At 38.2% G+C, this 17,011-nt stretch overlaps 1 protein-coding gene across 8 annotated transcripts in view; it reads left to right on the top strand.

The window, feature by feature from the left end:
• MAP2K4 (mitogen-activated protein kinase kinase 4) overlaps positions 1–16,375 on the top strand; it is a 113,058-nt gene extending 96,683 nt beyond the window's left edge. For all 8 annotated transcript variants that reach the window (XM_081028571.1, XM_081028570.1, XM_081028569.1 and 5 more), the window contains 4 exons: positions 5,844–5,921; positions 8,800–8,948; positions 12,478–12,523; positions 13,723–16,375. In XM_081028571.1, coding sequence (XP_080884697.1) covers positions 5,844–5,921; positions 8,800–8,948; positions 12,478–12,523; positions 13,723–13,836 — 387 coding nt within the window. In that variant the 3' untranslated portion in view covers positions 13,837–16,375. The remainder of the gene's footprint in view (positions 1–5,843; positions 5,922–8,799; positions 8,949–12,477; positions 12,524–13,722) is intronic.
• Positions 16,376–17,011: the final 636 nt, after the last annotated feature.

Genomic DNA, 17,011 nt, shown 5'->3' with positions numbered 1-17,011 from the left:
AGAAGATACTTTGTGTGATTCAGTCTTTTAAAATTCATTGAGACTTGTTTTTTGGACTAACATATGGTCTATTTTAGAGAAGGTTCCATGTGCACTTGAGAAAAACGTGCATTCTGCTGTTGTTGGGTGAACTTATCAATTGTTAATTTTGAGGTTTCTAGCTGTTTTTAAATAGGTTTCACATGGTACTCAAGGTATCATTCTGCAAATAATTTTTGCCTTGGCTTTCCTCGTATTTATTGATCTTTCTCGTGTGTGTGTGTGTGTGTGTGTGTGTGTGTGTGTGTTTCTTTTTCTCGTATTTACTTTGTTGCTTTGGCTAGAAGTTCTAGATCAATGTTGAATGACATTATTAGTAGCTTTCTTATTTTGTTTTTGATTTGAAAGCAAATGCCTTTTTCTGATTTACTAAGTTTGTGTGTACATCTGTATGTGAGCATATGTGTGTATGAGAGAGGGGATCAGATTGAATTAGGAATGGCTATTACATTTTACTAAATGCCTTTTTGGCATCGTTTAGTACATGATGAAATGTTTTTCTGTGTAGCTACTGTTATAATGAATCATAATAACATATTTCCTGTGGTTGAACCATTCTGGCCAGAAACAATCTCTACATGGCTCATTGTTTATACGTTTAATGTATTTTTACATTTGCTATGTTAATATTTATGATTTCTGCATAAAAACATTTAAGTGAGATTGGTTTATAGTTTCCATTGTAAAGGTTTTAAAAATTGAATTGGGAAGGTTTTCATCTTTATTTATTTTATTCATACAGTGACAATTATAGATCATCTAGTAAGCAAAAGCATATCTGTGGCCTCCTTGAGCTCAAAAATCTTCCCCAGGTATTAGAACATTTGTGGTAGCATAGTTTTCTGTTCTTTGAGGTAGAAATCCATCTTGGCCAGGAGTCTTTGGGGAATGACAGATAATTCTTTGAAAACTATGAAGTTTTACTGTTTCCTTAGCATCAGCTTGTGTATTTGTGTGTGTGTGTGCGTGCGCGTTCATATGTATGAGTTCAGACAATTACGTTTGTGAACTCATTTTAGAAAAAGTGCTGCATACCCCATTGCTGAATATCACTATGGTCACCTCGAAGTACTCCCCTAGGGAAGCTATGCACCGATGCCAGTGCCTAGTCCACCCTTCAAAGCAATTTTGGAACTCTTTTTCTGGAATGGCTCTCAGAACTGTCGTCATATTACCCTGAATGTCATCAAAATGTCTTCCTTTTAATATTTCCTTTATCTTAGGGTAAAGAAAGAAGTCATTGGGGGCCAAATCAGGTGATTAGGGAGGGTGTTCCGATACAGTTATTTGTTTACTGGCTAAAAACTCCCTCACAGACAGTGCTGTGTGAGCTGGTGCATTGTCGTGATGCAAGAGCCATGAATTGTTGGCGAAAAGTTCAGGTCGTCTAACTTTTTCACGCAGCCTTTTCAGAACTTCCAAATAGTAAACTTGGTTACCTATTTGTCTCGTTGGTACAAATTCATAATGAATAATTCCTTTGATATCAAAAAAAGTTCATAAACTTAATTGTCACACCTCGTGTACTTGCACATATACATTTTCTTAGTTGTTTTAAATGTTAGATGTAAGTGCTGTGTACTGGAGTGTGTGTTTTATATCCAAGGTTGCAGTAGTATTACATTTTATTCAGTTTCTTTAATACACCTCCATTTAAAGATGGAGACTAAGTACAGCCTGGAGTGTGGGTTAAACTTAGTGACTTGGTTCTAGTGAAGAGCATATGGCAGAAATGACAGTGTGACCTTTCTGAAAATAGGCCATGAAAAAGCACTGTGGCTTCTCTCTTGCTTTTTGTTCTTGGATTGCTCACTTTTCGGGAATCCAGCTGGCGTGAAGATACTTAAGCAGCTTTATGAAGAGACCCATGTGGTGAGGCACTGAGGCTTCCCACAGTAACCATGAGAATGAGCTTGGTGACAAATTCTGCAGCCCGGTAAAGCCTTCAGCCCTAGTTGACATCTTACTTGCAGCCTCATGAGAGACCCTGAGTCAGAATCACCCATGAAAATGCTGCCTAAATCCTGACACACAGAAACTATAAGATAATTAATGTTTCTTGTTTTAAGCTATTTAGTTTTCAGGTAATTTGTTATACAACATAGCTAACCACTATAAAGTGTTTAATTGACCCTTGTTAATTTTTGGCTTATTATTTGCCTTCAAAGCATTTTAACGTGTACATTTTTGCCTTTTGGGACACATTAAAATTCTTTTTAGCATGATAAATGATCAATTAAAAATGAAATATTGGAAAAGGTCTGTTCTGTATTATTAATTACATTTATTCAATGCTTATTTTTTGCCCCCAAAATGAGAAGGATTTGTTCAAAATTTGTTAAAATTGTGGTTGTCAATTTTCCCTCATACCTTGGTTTTTATTTTATATATTTCAACACAAAGTAAGTTCAGTTGCATGTTTATTGTAAATTATATGTTTGTTTTGGATAGAAAATTGTTTTAGCTATCACTTTTTGCATTTTTGTTAATGTTACCTATACTATTCTCTAAGTTGGTTGGTATTTTCCTGTTATACTTTTTTAAAAAAAGTGTTTTGTTTTTCATACCCATGCTTCTGATTTAGATTAAGGATACAGGGTTTTTAATTAATTTAATGGATCTTAAATCTTTACTTCTCTCAAAGAATAATTTTCAAAAATTTAAAAATATTACACATACAAATAAAGAATGAACATGTATCAAAAATATATTTAGCTCATTAATGAGAAAACTGGACAGAAGATGGTGAAACTGGCTTAAAGCACATTTGGGTATTTCAGTATTTACAGTCACTGAAGAAAGAATGTTGGAATGAAATGGCTAATTTACATACAACACTGCTTATTATCTCTAGGTCAGTAAAACAATAACTCGGGGTTATTGGACAGAAATCATTTGCATTCTGACTGGACAAAAATCTCCAAGTTAAATCATGTAACTTAAATGTCTATGTCCTAATAAATAATAAATAGTAAGTGAAACAAACATGTACTTCAATAATCCTCGGGTCGGCTTGTTGGACAGGTCTCCAGTATGACACTGAAAGGAAATGGAATCCTTTCTTTGACTTATTTCCAGGAATTGGGTAAGTTTTCCTAACATACACATGCTAGAAATTCCAGCTCTTAGTGACTTAACCATACAACAGTCAGAATGACCTTCTACAAATGATAGCCACTCGTTTTAAGTATGCAATTTGAATTTTGACAAATGTCATTACTTACATAATCATCTCCTCAATCAAGATATAAAACATGTCTATCATCTAAAAAAGGTCATCGGTCCTATTTTCTGTCACTATATATTTGATTTGCTTTTCCTAGAGTTTCATATAAATGTATATAATCTTGTGTGTATTAGTTCATTCTTTTTATTGCTAGAAGTTTTGCACTGTATTGATACACCAGAATTTATATATCCGTTCACCTGCGGATAGCTTGACATTATTGTATTTTTTAGTACCTGGTGTGTTTCTCCTTTTATTTAGGTAATTTAGCTATCAGCTATGTTTTGTAGTTTTCAGTGCGGAACTCTAAAGCACCTTTTAATTTTATTACTAACGGATTCGTGCGTTTTGATGCTTCTGTTGTAAATGGAATTTAAAAATACATTATTAATATTTTGCAATTATTATCGATAAATATAACTGATTTTCATATTTTGACATCGTGTCCTGTGACCTTGCTGGTTTTGCCCTTAATTTTAGTAGAATTTTTCTAGGTAAACAGTTGTAGAATTTCAAATGTCTATGAATAAAGACAGTGCTTTTTCTCTTCCTTGCCTTTTTGTACTTGCTCGGAGCTCCAATAATGCTGCATAGGAGTAGTAGTGCTTTGTAAATGTGATACCTTACATTGATTTTCAAATATTAAGCCAGTTTTGTATTCCTGAGATAAATTCCACTTGGTCGTATGTTGCTGGGTTAAATTTGCTCATATTTTGTTAAGCATTTTTGTGTCTGTGTTTATGAGGGATTATTAATTGTGTTGTAATGTCTTTGTTAGGTTTTCATAATGATTATATTGGCCTCATAAAAACGAGTTGAGAGGCATACCCTCCTCTATTTAAAAAAAAAAAAAAATTGTGTAAGATTGGTGTTGTTTGAAAGAGTTCACCAGTGAACCCATCCAGGTTTGGAATTTTTTTCATGGAAAGGTTTTATTAACAAATTCATTGAAAAATAGTTTTAAGGCTATTCAGATTTCTATATTACTCTTGGTGGGTTTTCATGTTCAAAGAATGTCCAGTTCATCTATTCCTGTAAGATCAGTAGTAATGCCCCCTCTTTCATTCAGATTTCGTAATTTGAGTCTTCTTTACTGTTGGTCAGTGTAGCTAAAGTTTTGTAAATTTTGTTGACCTTCCCAAAGAATGAACTTTTGGTTTTGTTGATTTTTCTTTGTGTTTTTTTTGTTCTCATTTCACTTATTTTCACTCTATTTTTTATTATTTCTTGCTTCTACTTGCTTTGTGTTTAGTGTGTTCTGTATCAAATTCCGTAAGCTGTGAAGTTACGTTATTTCAGTCTGTCTTCTCTTACAATTCATGCATTTAGTGCTGTACATTTCCCTTTGAGCAGTACTTTCAGGCATCCCGCAAGTTTTGATATGTTGTAATTTTATTTTGATTTAGTTAAAAAAAGATTTTTATATTTTCTTAGACTTCTTCTGTGATGCATGTGTAATTTAGAATTATGTTGTTTAATCTTCAAATATTTGGGGATTTTCCAGGTATCTTTTGGTTATTGGTTTCTAATTTAATTCCTTTGTGGTCTGAGAACATGCTATGTGTAATTTCAGTTTTTTAAACTACGGTGTTTTTTATGGCCCAGAACATGGTCTATACTAGTGAATGTTCTATGTGAGCATGAGAGAATGTGTGTTCTGCAGCTGTTGGATGGAGTGTTTTCTCTCTTGGTCAACTATTGGGGATTTTTATGTAATGTCTTATCAGGTAAATATATTTGTAACTAAAAATAGCATAAATAGCTTCCAATGATGTAGCCACCGTACTCATGTTCCAAACAAAATACATAGGTCTCCAAGCAAGTTGCTGCTGACAGGCAGAGAATATAATACAGTCGGCTATTATGCTTTTTTGGACATGTCTTTCAACAGCAGTTGTTCAGTCTCAGCTGAGGATCCATTGTCTGCTCCGTGCCCCTGATACCCTCTTTCTTTTCTTCTCCATTTCTAACACTGTGTAAACAATGGTCTCTTATTTCAAGGAAATGTAAAGATGTTGCCTTCACTGAACTTACTAAAAATGATTTTTGCTATTTATATGAAAGGACAATATATTACTATATTGGCAGTGTTTAATTTGGTTAAAAATGAATAATAGACATATGCATAATGATAAATTTAGCTCCTATTTGCTTTTGTATCTCAAATATATTGCAGTACGGCCTTATTCGCTGAAACAAAGAAGACTTATTCTATGTCCACACACCCCCACCCCTCCCCGGTTAACCACTACTTGCTACTAATCTGACGCTGTAGTTCTTTATTTTTCCAGTTTTGTTCCTATGTCTCCATTTGTCTGTCCTCAGCTTCAGGTTTGTAAATGATTGTCAGGCCTTAGGGGGAAATAATTAAGAGTTGTTTTGTGGTCCCTTTATGGGGGGGAAGCCATTGAGTCTTTTTTTTTTTTTTCCTGTTGATTGTTTTTATGATGACTTCCTATTACTCCCAATCTGACCCTAGACATGGATCCCTCTGGGAGTTTGCTGGCTTTTTGCTTCCATTTGCCTGTCCCTTGAAGGTGTGTGTAATTAATGACAATAACTTCTCTTTCTGTTCCAGCCTGAAAGAATAGACCCAAGTGCATCACGACAAGGATACGATGTCCGCTCTGATGTCTGGAGTTTGGGGATCACATTGGTATGTTTCTGTCGACTCAATCTTATCATGGTAGTGTAATAAGAACTGTAGAAGTTAAAGGAAATTTCATTCGTCTTCCCCCCCTCCCCCACCCGCCTAAGAACAGCTTCTTGTCTCTTCTAGTCTTTGATTTTATTCACCTATTTTTTTTTCGCTCATGGTTATATCACAGGGACTATATCTTCTAGTTGTTGAAAAAAGTACGTTTTATACCTTAAAAATCAAATCAGAGTTGATTATTTCCCTCGAGGTTTTATGAAGTGCCTGGGGCTCTTTAATGTCGCTCTGCATACCTTGGCCCCACCTGTAGGAATCAGCATCCACACTAAGAACGGGAACAGGGCAGGGCAGCTCACCTGCAGGCTCCTCCCATCTCAGGCAAACTTAGTATGTCCAGTAAAACTGCGTACAGTGTGCATATTAGGTATACGTATTTATGTGTGTGAAAATAGTTTCTGCTGGGAATCTCCTAGTCACAACAGGAAGCCACAAATGAATGAACTGAAAGTAATTCTATTGTTGAGGACCAAGAATTGCCTAGGTGACAATTCTATATGGAAGTTCTACCTTGGAACAACACTAAGAAAGAATAGTAAGAAAGCTGCTTAATCTGCAACTAATAAGCACAATTAAATAAACTATTTTGTCCTCACCGGTGGACTGGATTGAAATTTTGGTTCTATCTACAACATATCTTTATTTGCTTACTTCCTTATTACCAAATTTTGTTTTGAAGTTTTAGATTTATTTTCTTGTTCTTGCTGTTTTACCAGAGCTTGATTGATGGAAGTTTTTTTCTACAGCTTCTTTCACATTGGGTGTGAATTTTCTATTTCTAGATGGGGCTTTGTCCTGTTTGGTAGACAGCCCCAAAATTTTCCTTCCATTTTCCTCCCATCTTCAATAAGATCACCCAGTCTGGAGATAGCCCAGATTCAGAGCAGTGAGCTTTTCTATGGCTTAGAAAATGATCTCCATTTGTTCATTATCTTGATATAGTCCTGGGATCATTTTCCCATAAATCAGAATCACATTCCCTCGCTAGTTAATCTTGGTGAGTCGCGTTGCCAGGCCTAATGAATTCTCTGTGTAGAGAGGTGAGGGCTAATAGCTCACCCCTGCAGAAGACGCCCATCTAGTTTCCCTCGTGACCAGATATGGAAGGTAGCTCCTGGAGTTTCTTTCCATTGTGATGCCAACTGTCTAAAGGAGAAGGATCCCATCCTTTTTAGTGAGGAGAGCACATGGAACTTGGGTCTGCTACTGGTCCTAAAGACTGCAGCAAGATCTGTAGCTTCCAGCTGAGGCAACTTGGCATATATATAAGCCATGGTAATGTCACAAATACCTATCTGTCCAACCAGTTATGTTTAAAAATATTTACTTCATTATAGAAACAAACTTTTGTTCTGTGAAAAGTTTTCACATAGAAACAATTTTACCAAGTTTCTTTAGTACATCTGGTTAAACTTTGTTTCAAAGCGAAGTATTCAGTACTTATAACTGCTTCATAATTTATTTTTCACACGGATAATCTTACAAAAGTTATGAAGTGTGTGAAATTAATTTATAAGGTGCGAAGTCCTTTACCTTATGATATGCATTCTGCTTTTTCCTTCTGTTATGTCCTCAAGAATGAATTTAATGAAGTTATTCCTGATGCTGTGAATAATCAATAAGGTTTATTGCTTCCCAAGTATTTGCATTTTTTTCGAAAAGAAAACTCAGCTAAAGGAATGAATTTCTGTGTGTGTTTGCATGCATTCCTGCCTGCTTTCCCACGGGCATACGTGTGTAATTGGAGACGGTGATGAGCTGAAGATGGTCTCTTTTGGGGGAAAAAAACCTTCCCATAAAGGCTTTCTGTTTGAGGATGGCTTTATGTTTGCTTGATAACTTTCCTTTCATTGTATAAAATAGCTATTTAATATTTGACTAATTGACAAAATCATATCTAAGCTGGAGAAACTCAAACAATTTTCTCAGGTTGTGCTATCTCTCATATGCCATCTTCCGCTCTAATAATTTTTGAGTCTCATCATATTAAGATGTCAATCACCTGTCAATGAACATAAAATGGGATTCATTTAGGTCATGCTGTAGATTTAGATGTTTCTTGAAAAACACAATTTCTAGGTTTTCATTATCCTCTGAACAGAGTGGGAGAAAGATGACAATACAGTTCACAAATATTTTCGATGTTGGCATATTGAGACATAGTGTCCATAACATTTTTCAGATCTGGTTTGGTTTGGTTTAGAGATACTATCCTGAGCATCACCATTGACGTTCAAGGTGAAGGATTTTACCCTGGCTTGGTTCCTTTAGTAATAGTAATATCTGATTGTGGTTGAAATTGTAGCAACTACAGAATGGCTATAAACAGGATTTATATGTTGTTTCCTTTGAGCTTCAATTGGGCTTTTTGTATGTTGAATATTCTTTTACCTGAGAAACGAATTTGACCACTGTTCTGGACATGGCCTTCCATTCAGGTGGTTATAAATTGTGCAGATACTGTACTAAGACAGTTCTAAAACCAGCCTTCCAGAATCGTTCATACAAAGGGCTCAGAACCAAAGAAGCTGCCCTAGAGAGGCACTGAGGGGACATTGTCTGGGCTTAAGTTTAGTGTTTCTTTTTAGTCCAAGTCCTTGAATTTGGTTGGTACTACAGAATTCTCTATATGATCTTGATTCTAAATATCACTTCCACTTAGCCTTAATAATTCTGAAGAGTCCACCTTAACCTGATAAGGGTTTGATTGAAGGATTTTAATGAGTTTTGCTTGGAGTTTAGATTTCAATGTGGCTGTTCCAGCGAGCAGTAGTAAATAATGCCGTAGTGTATTTTGCTTTTTCCTCTGTGTTCTCTTTAGTACGAGTTGGCCACAGGCCGATTTCCTTATCCAAAGTGGAATAGTGTATTTGATCAACTAACACAAGTCGTGAAAGGAGATCCTCCACAGCTGAGTAATTCTGAGGAAAGGGAATTCTCCCCAAGTTTCATCAACTTTGTCAACTTGTGGTGAGTACCTGATTCACAAACACTCAAACATGTGCTGAGCACGATGAGGTTTACTTAACCTTAACTGCACTGGGGCTTTACACTGGGGGAGGGGAGCCTTCATATCACTGCCTTCTGAGCTGGGACTCTGGGTCACCAGGGCTACACGAAAGGTTCCAGCTAACCTGCAGAGGCTCCACTCTCTTACGCTACTACTTAGGTACTAGTGAAAATCAGATGGCAGTGGTAGAGAAGCTGCTCCTTTAGATGCCTAGTACCTTGTACAAGATATGCAGCTTAGGTGAGACTGAGCATCCTATTCTGCTGTGGTTCTAACCGTGGGATTGTACCAAAATCACTGGGAAGCTTTCCTAAGTCAAGACCGTACCAGCTCAGACTTTCAGGGATGGATCTCTGCCCTGACATAACACATAACATGGCTGGGTGTACATAGCACAGTCAGGCCCAAAACTCAGTTGGTAGTACTGTATGCTGGCTCTCTGAAGACTTCTTCTAAGAAAGGTATGGACCTCACACCTGTTAATGTTGTTTGTCCACTTTTTATCAGGTGTGTATGTGTGTGTGTGTGTGTGTGTGTGTGTGTAGCACATAAGAATAAAATATGCAGATATAGCAATAATACAATCGTGTGTTGTGCTGTTTCAATCTATATTTTAAATACAACCTGTTTTGTTATCATTTTACTATTTTTGGTAATTATTGTTTATCCAACATGATTTAAAAATGAGATGTTTATGAGCAAAAAGCCAGAATGTTTAGTATATCTTCTTTTCATTCTTGAAAAATGCTTTTCCTTTTCTTACATTTTTTTTATCACCAGGCATGCTGTTTCTTTCTACTCTTTTTAGGTCCTATAAAAACTTACATTTTATTTTCTAGCATTGCTCTCTTTTCAAATAATTGAAAAGAGAAACATATCTTTGATTCGAGTTTGCAAGTCCCTTTCATCTTCTCTAACCAAATTCTACATTTGTGCTGATTTTCAGAGGGGAGAGGATTTCCTCGACATTTTCCAGATAGAAGATCCTAACGATGACTCAAATTGGCTGCTTCCCTTTTTAAAAACAACCTTTTTTTTTTTTTTTATCAACTTGCACACATATTTGCAGTTCATATAACTGCATAAATGTGATCTTTTTCTATATTCCATTTTAGTGAAATAGTTGGTTAAAAGAATCTGTGTGAGTCACAGAGCATAATATCTGAGATATCACCTGTCGACCCTCGACCAGGGTTTCTTTCTTCTTTATTTCTTGATACCTTTATTGGTTTTGTTTTATATATGTATAGTTCTTGTATATTTTTTAGTCGTGTCCCTTCGTGCAGTCCTCTCCTGTAGATAACAGTTGTAGACATCAATGTCCCATTGTTTTTCCTGAGTACATTCATGTTCCATCTCATTCCAAATCATTAGGGTCTACAGTTGAAGTATATCTATTTTTGTAGTACGCGCCTATCAGCTCTCCACGTCTGTCCATTCTCCCTTCCACTATCTTTGGGCATTTTTCTATCATCTCTATCCAGAACCATTCAGATTTCAAAATGATTTTGCAAACCAGAATTCTAAAATAGATGAAGTCTAATGCTAAGAAAAGCAACTGGCAAAATAGAACACACATTTACTTTAAATCAGGATGAGTTTATGCAGTCTCAGATACAGCTTGGAAACAAAGAAAAGAAATCGAGAACAGAATGAGAAGTTCTAAGATGAATGTAATAGAAATAACAAAAGACAATTCTGAAAGTTGAGAAGCAATGTTTAAGGAGATGATAGTAAAGGCATTTGAGAATTGATCCAGGATATTCTCAGATTGAAATTAGAGACTTTGTATCATGTAGGATAAACAAAACTAAATTTATACCAAAAGGCATTGAAGCAAAAGTACAGAACAATAACGAAATAAAAGTTAGCAGGAAGATTCCCAGTGAAGCAACATTTACATGTCTTACCTCCTGCCCTAATCTCAGAGCTGGTAAAGGTGGACCCACTGGGGCTGGCTGGAGGAGAAGAGGAAAGTTTGTTACAAAAGGAACCGTCTGAGGGACCATAAGGATTTCCAAACATGGGACAGGGAAGAAGGAATCAATCACTTGTTGAAAAATCGTTGTACAGTTTTCAAGGTCTAAAGAAAGTACAAAGCATGTATAATGGAATCCAGCCCTTGAGGACATCAAAAGTTTTAAAGTCATTGTACAGCCGAGCTGTTCAAATTAGCATACAGCCATTTCAGTCTTTCTGAATAAAAGATTTTTTTAAATGTTAGCAGGTAGGATTAATTAATTAGACTGTCAGCAAATTTGTTATCAGCAAAAATAATTGCCAGAAAACAATGGAGTCATAGCTCCAGAGGGCTGTAGAAAAATAATTGTCAACCTTGTCCTAAACTTTCAATACCTGGGCACTCAATTATCATTCACAATATGAAGGAAATATAATGGATTTTTTTTTTAATGGAAAGACTTAAGAGTTAACCATTCATAGATTGTTTTGAAAAGATGTACTTGGCGAAGAAGAAAAATAAACCCAACAGAAGGGTGTGGCAGGTTGTATCTAATCAGTCATTAGATATGGGCTGCCCCGGGAAGGCTAATGTAGCTCTCGTCAGGGATATAATCCCTAGGAGGCCTACAACTGAGGGCCTTCTGCTGGCAGCACTCTCAGTGGTGGAGGAATAAATCCTTCCTTCCTACAGCGGAATTCTGTATCTGTATTCCATGTATCACAGGGCAGCACCCACCAGAAAATGTGTGAAAAATGAAAAACAGCATTGAGTTTAAAAATAGGTGAACTATGTTGCCCAGATTAACTAACTTCGGATAGTAAAAAATGCATTTGAGATTGGAGGAGAGTGGTGATTAAGCTGTGGTCCGAGATCAGGTAAAGATATGGTCCACTACAGAGAAAATGAAAATCCTTTTGTTAATAATTGTTAGACAAGTAGAATTCAAGGGGAAAATACCAGCAAGCGAGAGGTTTTTCATACATCAGTATGGTCCTTAGTGAAGTACTATTGTAAACTTTTAAACCAAAGAACACAGGATTGAGATGCAGAGTGTAAAAAATTTTCAAATCTAAGGATAAATTGATGAAGTTTGTATGTAGTGTGCCTCCCAGATCACCGGTTCCTCTTAGGTGGTGCCTGTATAAATACATCTGTACATATTTAGAAACACACATACATGCACACACACACACACACACACTTTTATACTTACACATAAATTCATATATTTAACTGAGAATATACATTTAGTATTCTTCCATGCAGCTGTGCCATTATTTATCCAATTTTCAATAGCTAACTTGTTTCTAATTTTTCTCTATTGCTCCTGCACTGAATATCCTAAAGATAAATCCTTAGATTATAGATTGTCTAGTTTTTGTGTTTTGTGTTTGGCAGGTTGCCTACTTTGTTACTTGAAAGAAAAAAACTACTTGATTCTTCATAATATTTTGATGGTGCAAAGAAAAATATTTGGGGGTAAATGTGTCTCCCTTTTAATAACGTTGTTTTTTATGTTATTTTAGCCTTACAAAGGATGAATCCAAAAGGCCAAAGTATAAAGAACTTCTGGTGAGTATGAGATCTTGGGAATATTATTATAGCTATTTCCTCACGCCCGAATCCTCAGCATGCTGGTTTGCTAAGCAAGCCACGGGCTTAACTGTCACAGACAAACAGCGTGACCTTTATTGAGATATATATTTAAACTGTTTTGAAAGAAAGATATTTGGAAAGAGAAACTTTATAATTATAATTTTTCTACTAATTTACTAGCTAGATTCTCATGGGAAGTTTTGGCCTTGACATGTTATAAAAATTAACCGAAAGAATTTTAACATTTACTTTAAGGAGCCATTTTCCACTTCATGGTCTATGTGTGAGTAACATCCATAAGCATTGATTGCGCATAGCTTACCTTTGTTAAATGTTCTCATGTAAATTTAGATCGTACAGCCAGTTCCCATTTCTTTGAAAGTTCTCACCCACCCCATGGGATCCAGGCGCTTTAAGCAGTCTCCTGGATGTGGCATCGGTGTCAGGTGTGAAGAAAGTACTGTGACCTAATAATGTGGGACTATTTTCAGGAACCACTCATCAGTCACACTTAGCTTCTAGCTCTCCAGGATGTTAGATCAAACTAGCATGGCCAACATCAGCAAGACCCTAAAGCTGTCCATCAGAAAGAAAACTCTTGATAGAGATGATGTATGAAAAGGTGGGTTTGTGAGGCAGATACGGGGCTGCCGGCTTTGGAGAGTGCAGCACAGAAGTTTGTAGCATAAGGTTCTACTGAGCTGCTTTTGGAGTGGGAGTCGGGAGGACTGAAAGTGAACGCTTTCTGGTAAGGTCCTTGTGCTGCGCCTGGGGAAATGGGCAGGTGGAGCTTACGTGTGTTGTCTGTGTCCTGAGACTAGCAGCCGGTGTTCATGCAGTTCTTCTCTGCCCTCCGATGGTGGCAGAGGCTCCAACCATGTTTGTGCTGAGGAACAGCGCTGCTCGTGGCCTCCCAAATATTCCCTGGTGTGCAGGTGCGTTTGCAGACCTCACTCCAGATTGTAGCACCATGCATCATATCGAGGCATGCCCACACCCACTCACACATCTCCCTGCAGTGCAGCTGTACTTGCCTCTTTGAGCTGGTGCCACCGTGTTTTACAGACATGGGCCTGGAGCCTTTGGTTCTATGTGCTATTGAAATTGGGAAAAGTTTACTGTGGGCTCTGATCCAAGCTTTGATGTTTTTCTTGTTTGTTTGTTTTTCCTTGCAGAAACATACCTTTATTTTGATGTATGAAGAACGTACCGTAGAGGTCGCAAGCTATGTTTGTAAAATCCTGGATCAAATGCCAGCGACTCCCAGCTCTCCCATGTATGTCGATTGATATCGCTGCTACGTCAGACTCTAGAATAAAGGGCTGAGAGGAAGCAAGACGTAAAGAATTGTCATCCCATATCACAGTGTTTTTATTGCTCGCCCAGACACCATGTGCAATAAGATTGGTGTTCGTTTCCATCCTGTCTGTATACTCCTGTCACCTAGAACGTGCACCCCCGTAATACCCGAGTGACCACAGTGTTGCGCTGGTCAGAGAGACCTCATCCTGCTCTTTCCCGATGAACGTGTTCATGAAATGTGGAAGTCAGTACGATCAACTTGTTGACTGTGATTAGATCACATCTTAAATTCATTTCTAGACTCGGAACCTGGAGACGCAGCTACTGGAATGGTGTTTTGTCAGAGTTCCAAATTCTGGAAGAACGCAGTGACGGATGTACTTTGTCTGAACATAGAGACTTGGGCTTGAGTGAGAAGAGCTTGCACAGCACCGAGACGCATTGCCTTCTGGAGCTGGGAGACGAAGGAGGCATTTTACTTTCTTCACCAAGTGCAATAGATTTACTGATTTGATATTCTGTTGCTTTACAGTCACGGTCGATGTTTGGGGATCGATGTGCTCAGCCAAATTCCCTGTTTGAAATACCACGTTAAATCAGAATGAATTTCTCTTTACCAAAAACTGTGTTGCGTTCAAAGAGGTGAACATTCAAGTAGCGAGACGGGACAGAATGTGTTCTTTTCTCCTTTCCCAGCCCCTCTGCTCTGCATGGGGAGGACTCAGGAGTCTGCCACCTGTCAAAGAAGGTGCTGATCCTAAGAATTTTCATTCTCAGAATTTGGTATGCTGCCAACGCGATGTTCCCTGCCATCAACCACCAGGACAGAAAGAAGAAAGAAGCACGGAGGACAAAGTTTACAGATGTTTTTAATACTAGTATCTTATCTGGAACAACTTGTAGCAGCTATGTATTTCCCCTTTGTCCCAAGCCTGATGCTTCAGCCATCATAACTCACTAACAGGGAGAAGTAGCTGGTAGCAATGTGCCTTGATTGAGTAGATAAAAGATGTCTTGTAGGCAGCAAAAGACCAAATCTCAGCTGTTTGCCATCACTAGTCCAGGCCTTCAGTTTCCGAATCTCTTTCCCCACCCATGTAGTCAGTTGCCGCTATGTGACTTTCGCTTAATCTAATATTTCGCCTTTTCTTATATCAAAAACCTTTATAATTACCAGGGATGTTCCTTACCGAGGATTTCTAGCCCTAGGTCTCTCATATGCTCTAATGTTGAAAAGGCTGAGAAATGTGGGGCTCAGCTGATGTGGTGGGTGATGAGGAAGCATCTTTTCAGAGACACATGCGATCCGATGAGGAACGCAACGGCAGTCTTTTAGATAAGCTCATCACCTGCCAGAACCTCTAGCATGTCACTGTCATTTCTTGGAATTGGAATTCTACACAACAAAATAATCCCACAATAATCATGAGAGGCCGTTTAACTCTGCTGTCTTTTGCAGTGCTCCCACCCCACCCCGCCCCCAGCCAGCCAGGCTCCCCTTCCCGTAGGTGGCGCTCTGGCCTCTCTGGCACTGAGCACCAGGCTTCGTATAGCAGTTAGGCAGCACTGTGAGTGGTTCACACTGGAATACAAAACAGCCATGGTCTGAGATGCAGGGGATGCCGTCACAGAACCGCACGGTGGCAGGTATGCTGTGTCTCCTCCCAGAGTGACAGTCCTAAACACTATAAGACAATAAAGGGAGAATGGTGCTGTTTCAAGTTACATCCCTGTAAATTTCAGAATTCAGAAAAGATGGATGGCTTTAGTCCGCTGGCCTGATTTTCCTGTGTTCTCCCCTGCCTCCTAAACCTTAGACTTCCCAGTGTTCTGAAAGGAAGCACCGCTGCACGTCTTCCTTGACCACCAAGCCATCGTCCTCCGTGGCTCCCGGGGACTCCAGGGGAATTTGTTTCTCTGCGCTCGCTGTCCCGGCTGGCTCAGCATAGGGTCACTTTGCCATTTTACAAATGGAGATCAAAGCAATTCTGACTGTCCAGGAGCTAATCTGACCGTTCTATTGTGTGGATGACCACATAAAAAGGCAATTTTAGTATATTAATCATAGATTATTATAAACTATAAATTTAAGGGCAAGGAGTTTATTACAATGTATCTTTATTAAAACAAAAGGGTGTATAGTGTTCACAAACTGTGAAAATAGTGTAAGAACTGTACATTGTGAGCTCTGGTTATTTTTCTCTTGTACCATAGAAAAATGTATAAAAATTATCAAAAAGCTAATGTGCAGGGATATTGCCTTATTTGTCTGTAAAAATGGAGCTCAGTAACATAACTGCTTCTTGGAGCTTTGGAATATTTTATCCTGTATTCTGGTTTGAATTCCTCCTCTATTTAAGATATATACTTGGAATCGAAGTGTTTATGTAATAGTTCTATCCTTTTGCCTGCAGGTCAGTTGTAATAAATGTAGGATGTGATGATGACTTTGTAATTTGATTTTCTGAAGTTTGACCCTGAGAGGGGAAAATCAAGTAAATTCCATTAAATTATCTGTGCATTTCACATTGGGAAAAATTCTCTTCTTCCAGAAGTGTTTATGGATTCTTTCTTTTTCTCCTCTCTTCTCGTGGTTGCTATATGGTTTTGCTTTCTGTTTGAGTAGGAGTGATGCAGCGTCTCTTCAAGTTTGTTCCTTTGTTGGTTTCCCTGACCGGCCCCAGCTCTCTTAATACTAGAGGAAGAGGGTTCTGTTCCTCAGCCTGTGACATGGTGGAGAGACACAGCTTGTAAGAGCCCAGCCGGCTGGGCCCAAGGTTTGGTTGCCAGCCTTGCCTTGTGCTTCTGGTGCTGCGGCTGCCAGGTGAGCATTAGATGGCAGCTCAGATTGCAGTCAGTGCTACCTGAGAGAGCGGGGAGGAGTGGAGATTTTGTAGGTCAAAGACCTGTGGAGGTTAGACCGGGGAGGTTTACGGATGGGAGGACAGTGGAGGTGAGCAAAAGTCATAGAAGCCTGGAAACTATTGGAGAGAACTTTGAATCTGCAGCACTGAATTTATCTGTTTTACCACCATCTCTCAGTCATTGAGCAAATCCTGACGAGTTGACTGAATACTAATTCAGTGCCTTGCTCTCTCTGTGCCTGCTTGTAACCCGATCTCAGATGTAGGAAAACACCATTACAGAACCAGACCAGACGTG

This window comes from Rhinolophus hipposideros, assembly GCF_964194185.1.
Source record: "Rhinolophus hipposideros genome assembly, chromosome: 20".
NCBI lineage: Eukaryota > Metazoa > Chordata > Mammalia > Chiroptera > Rhinolophidae > Rhinolophus > Rhinolophus hipposideros.
Note: the sequence above shows the minus strand (reverse complement) of the source record. Positions and strands in the feature narration are given on the sequence as shown.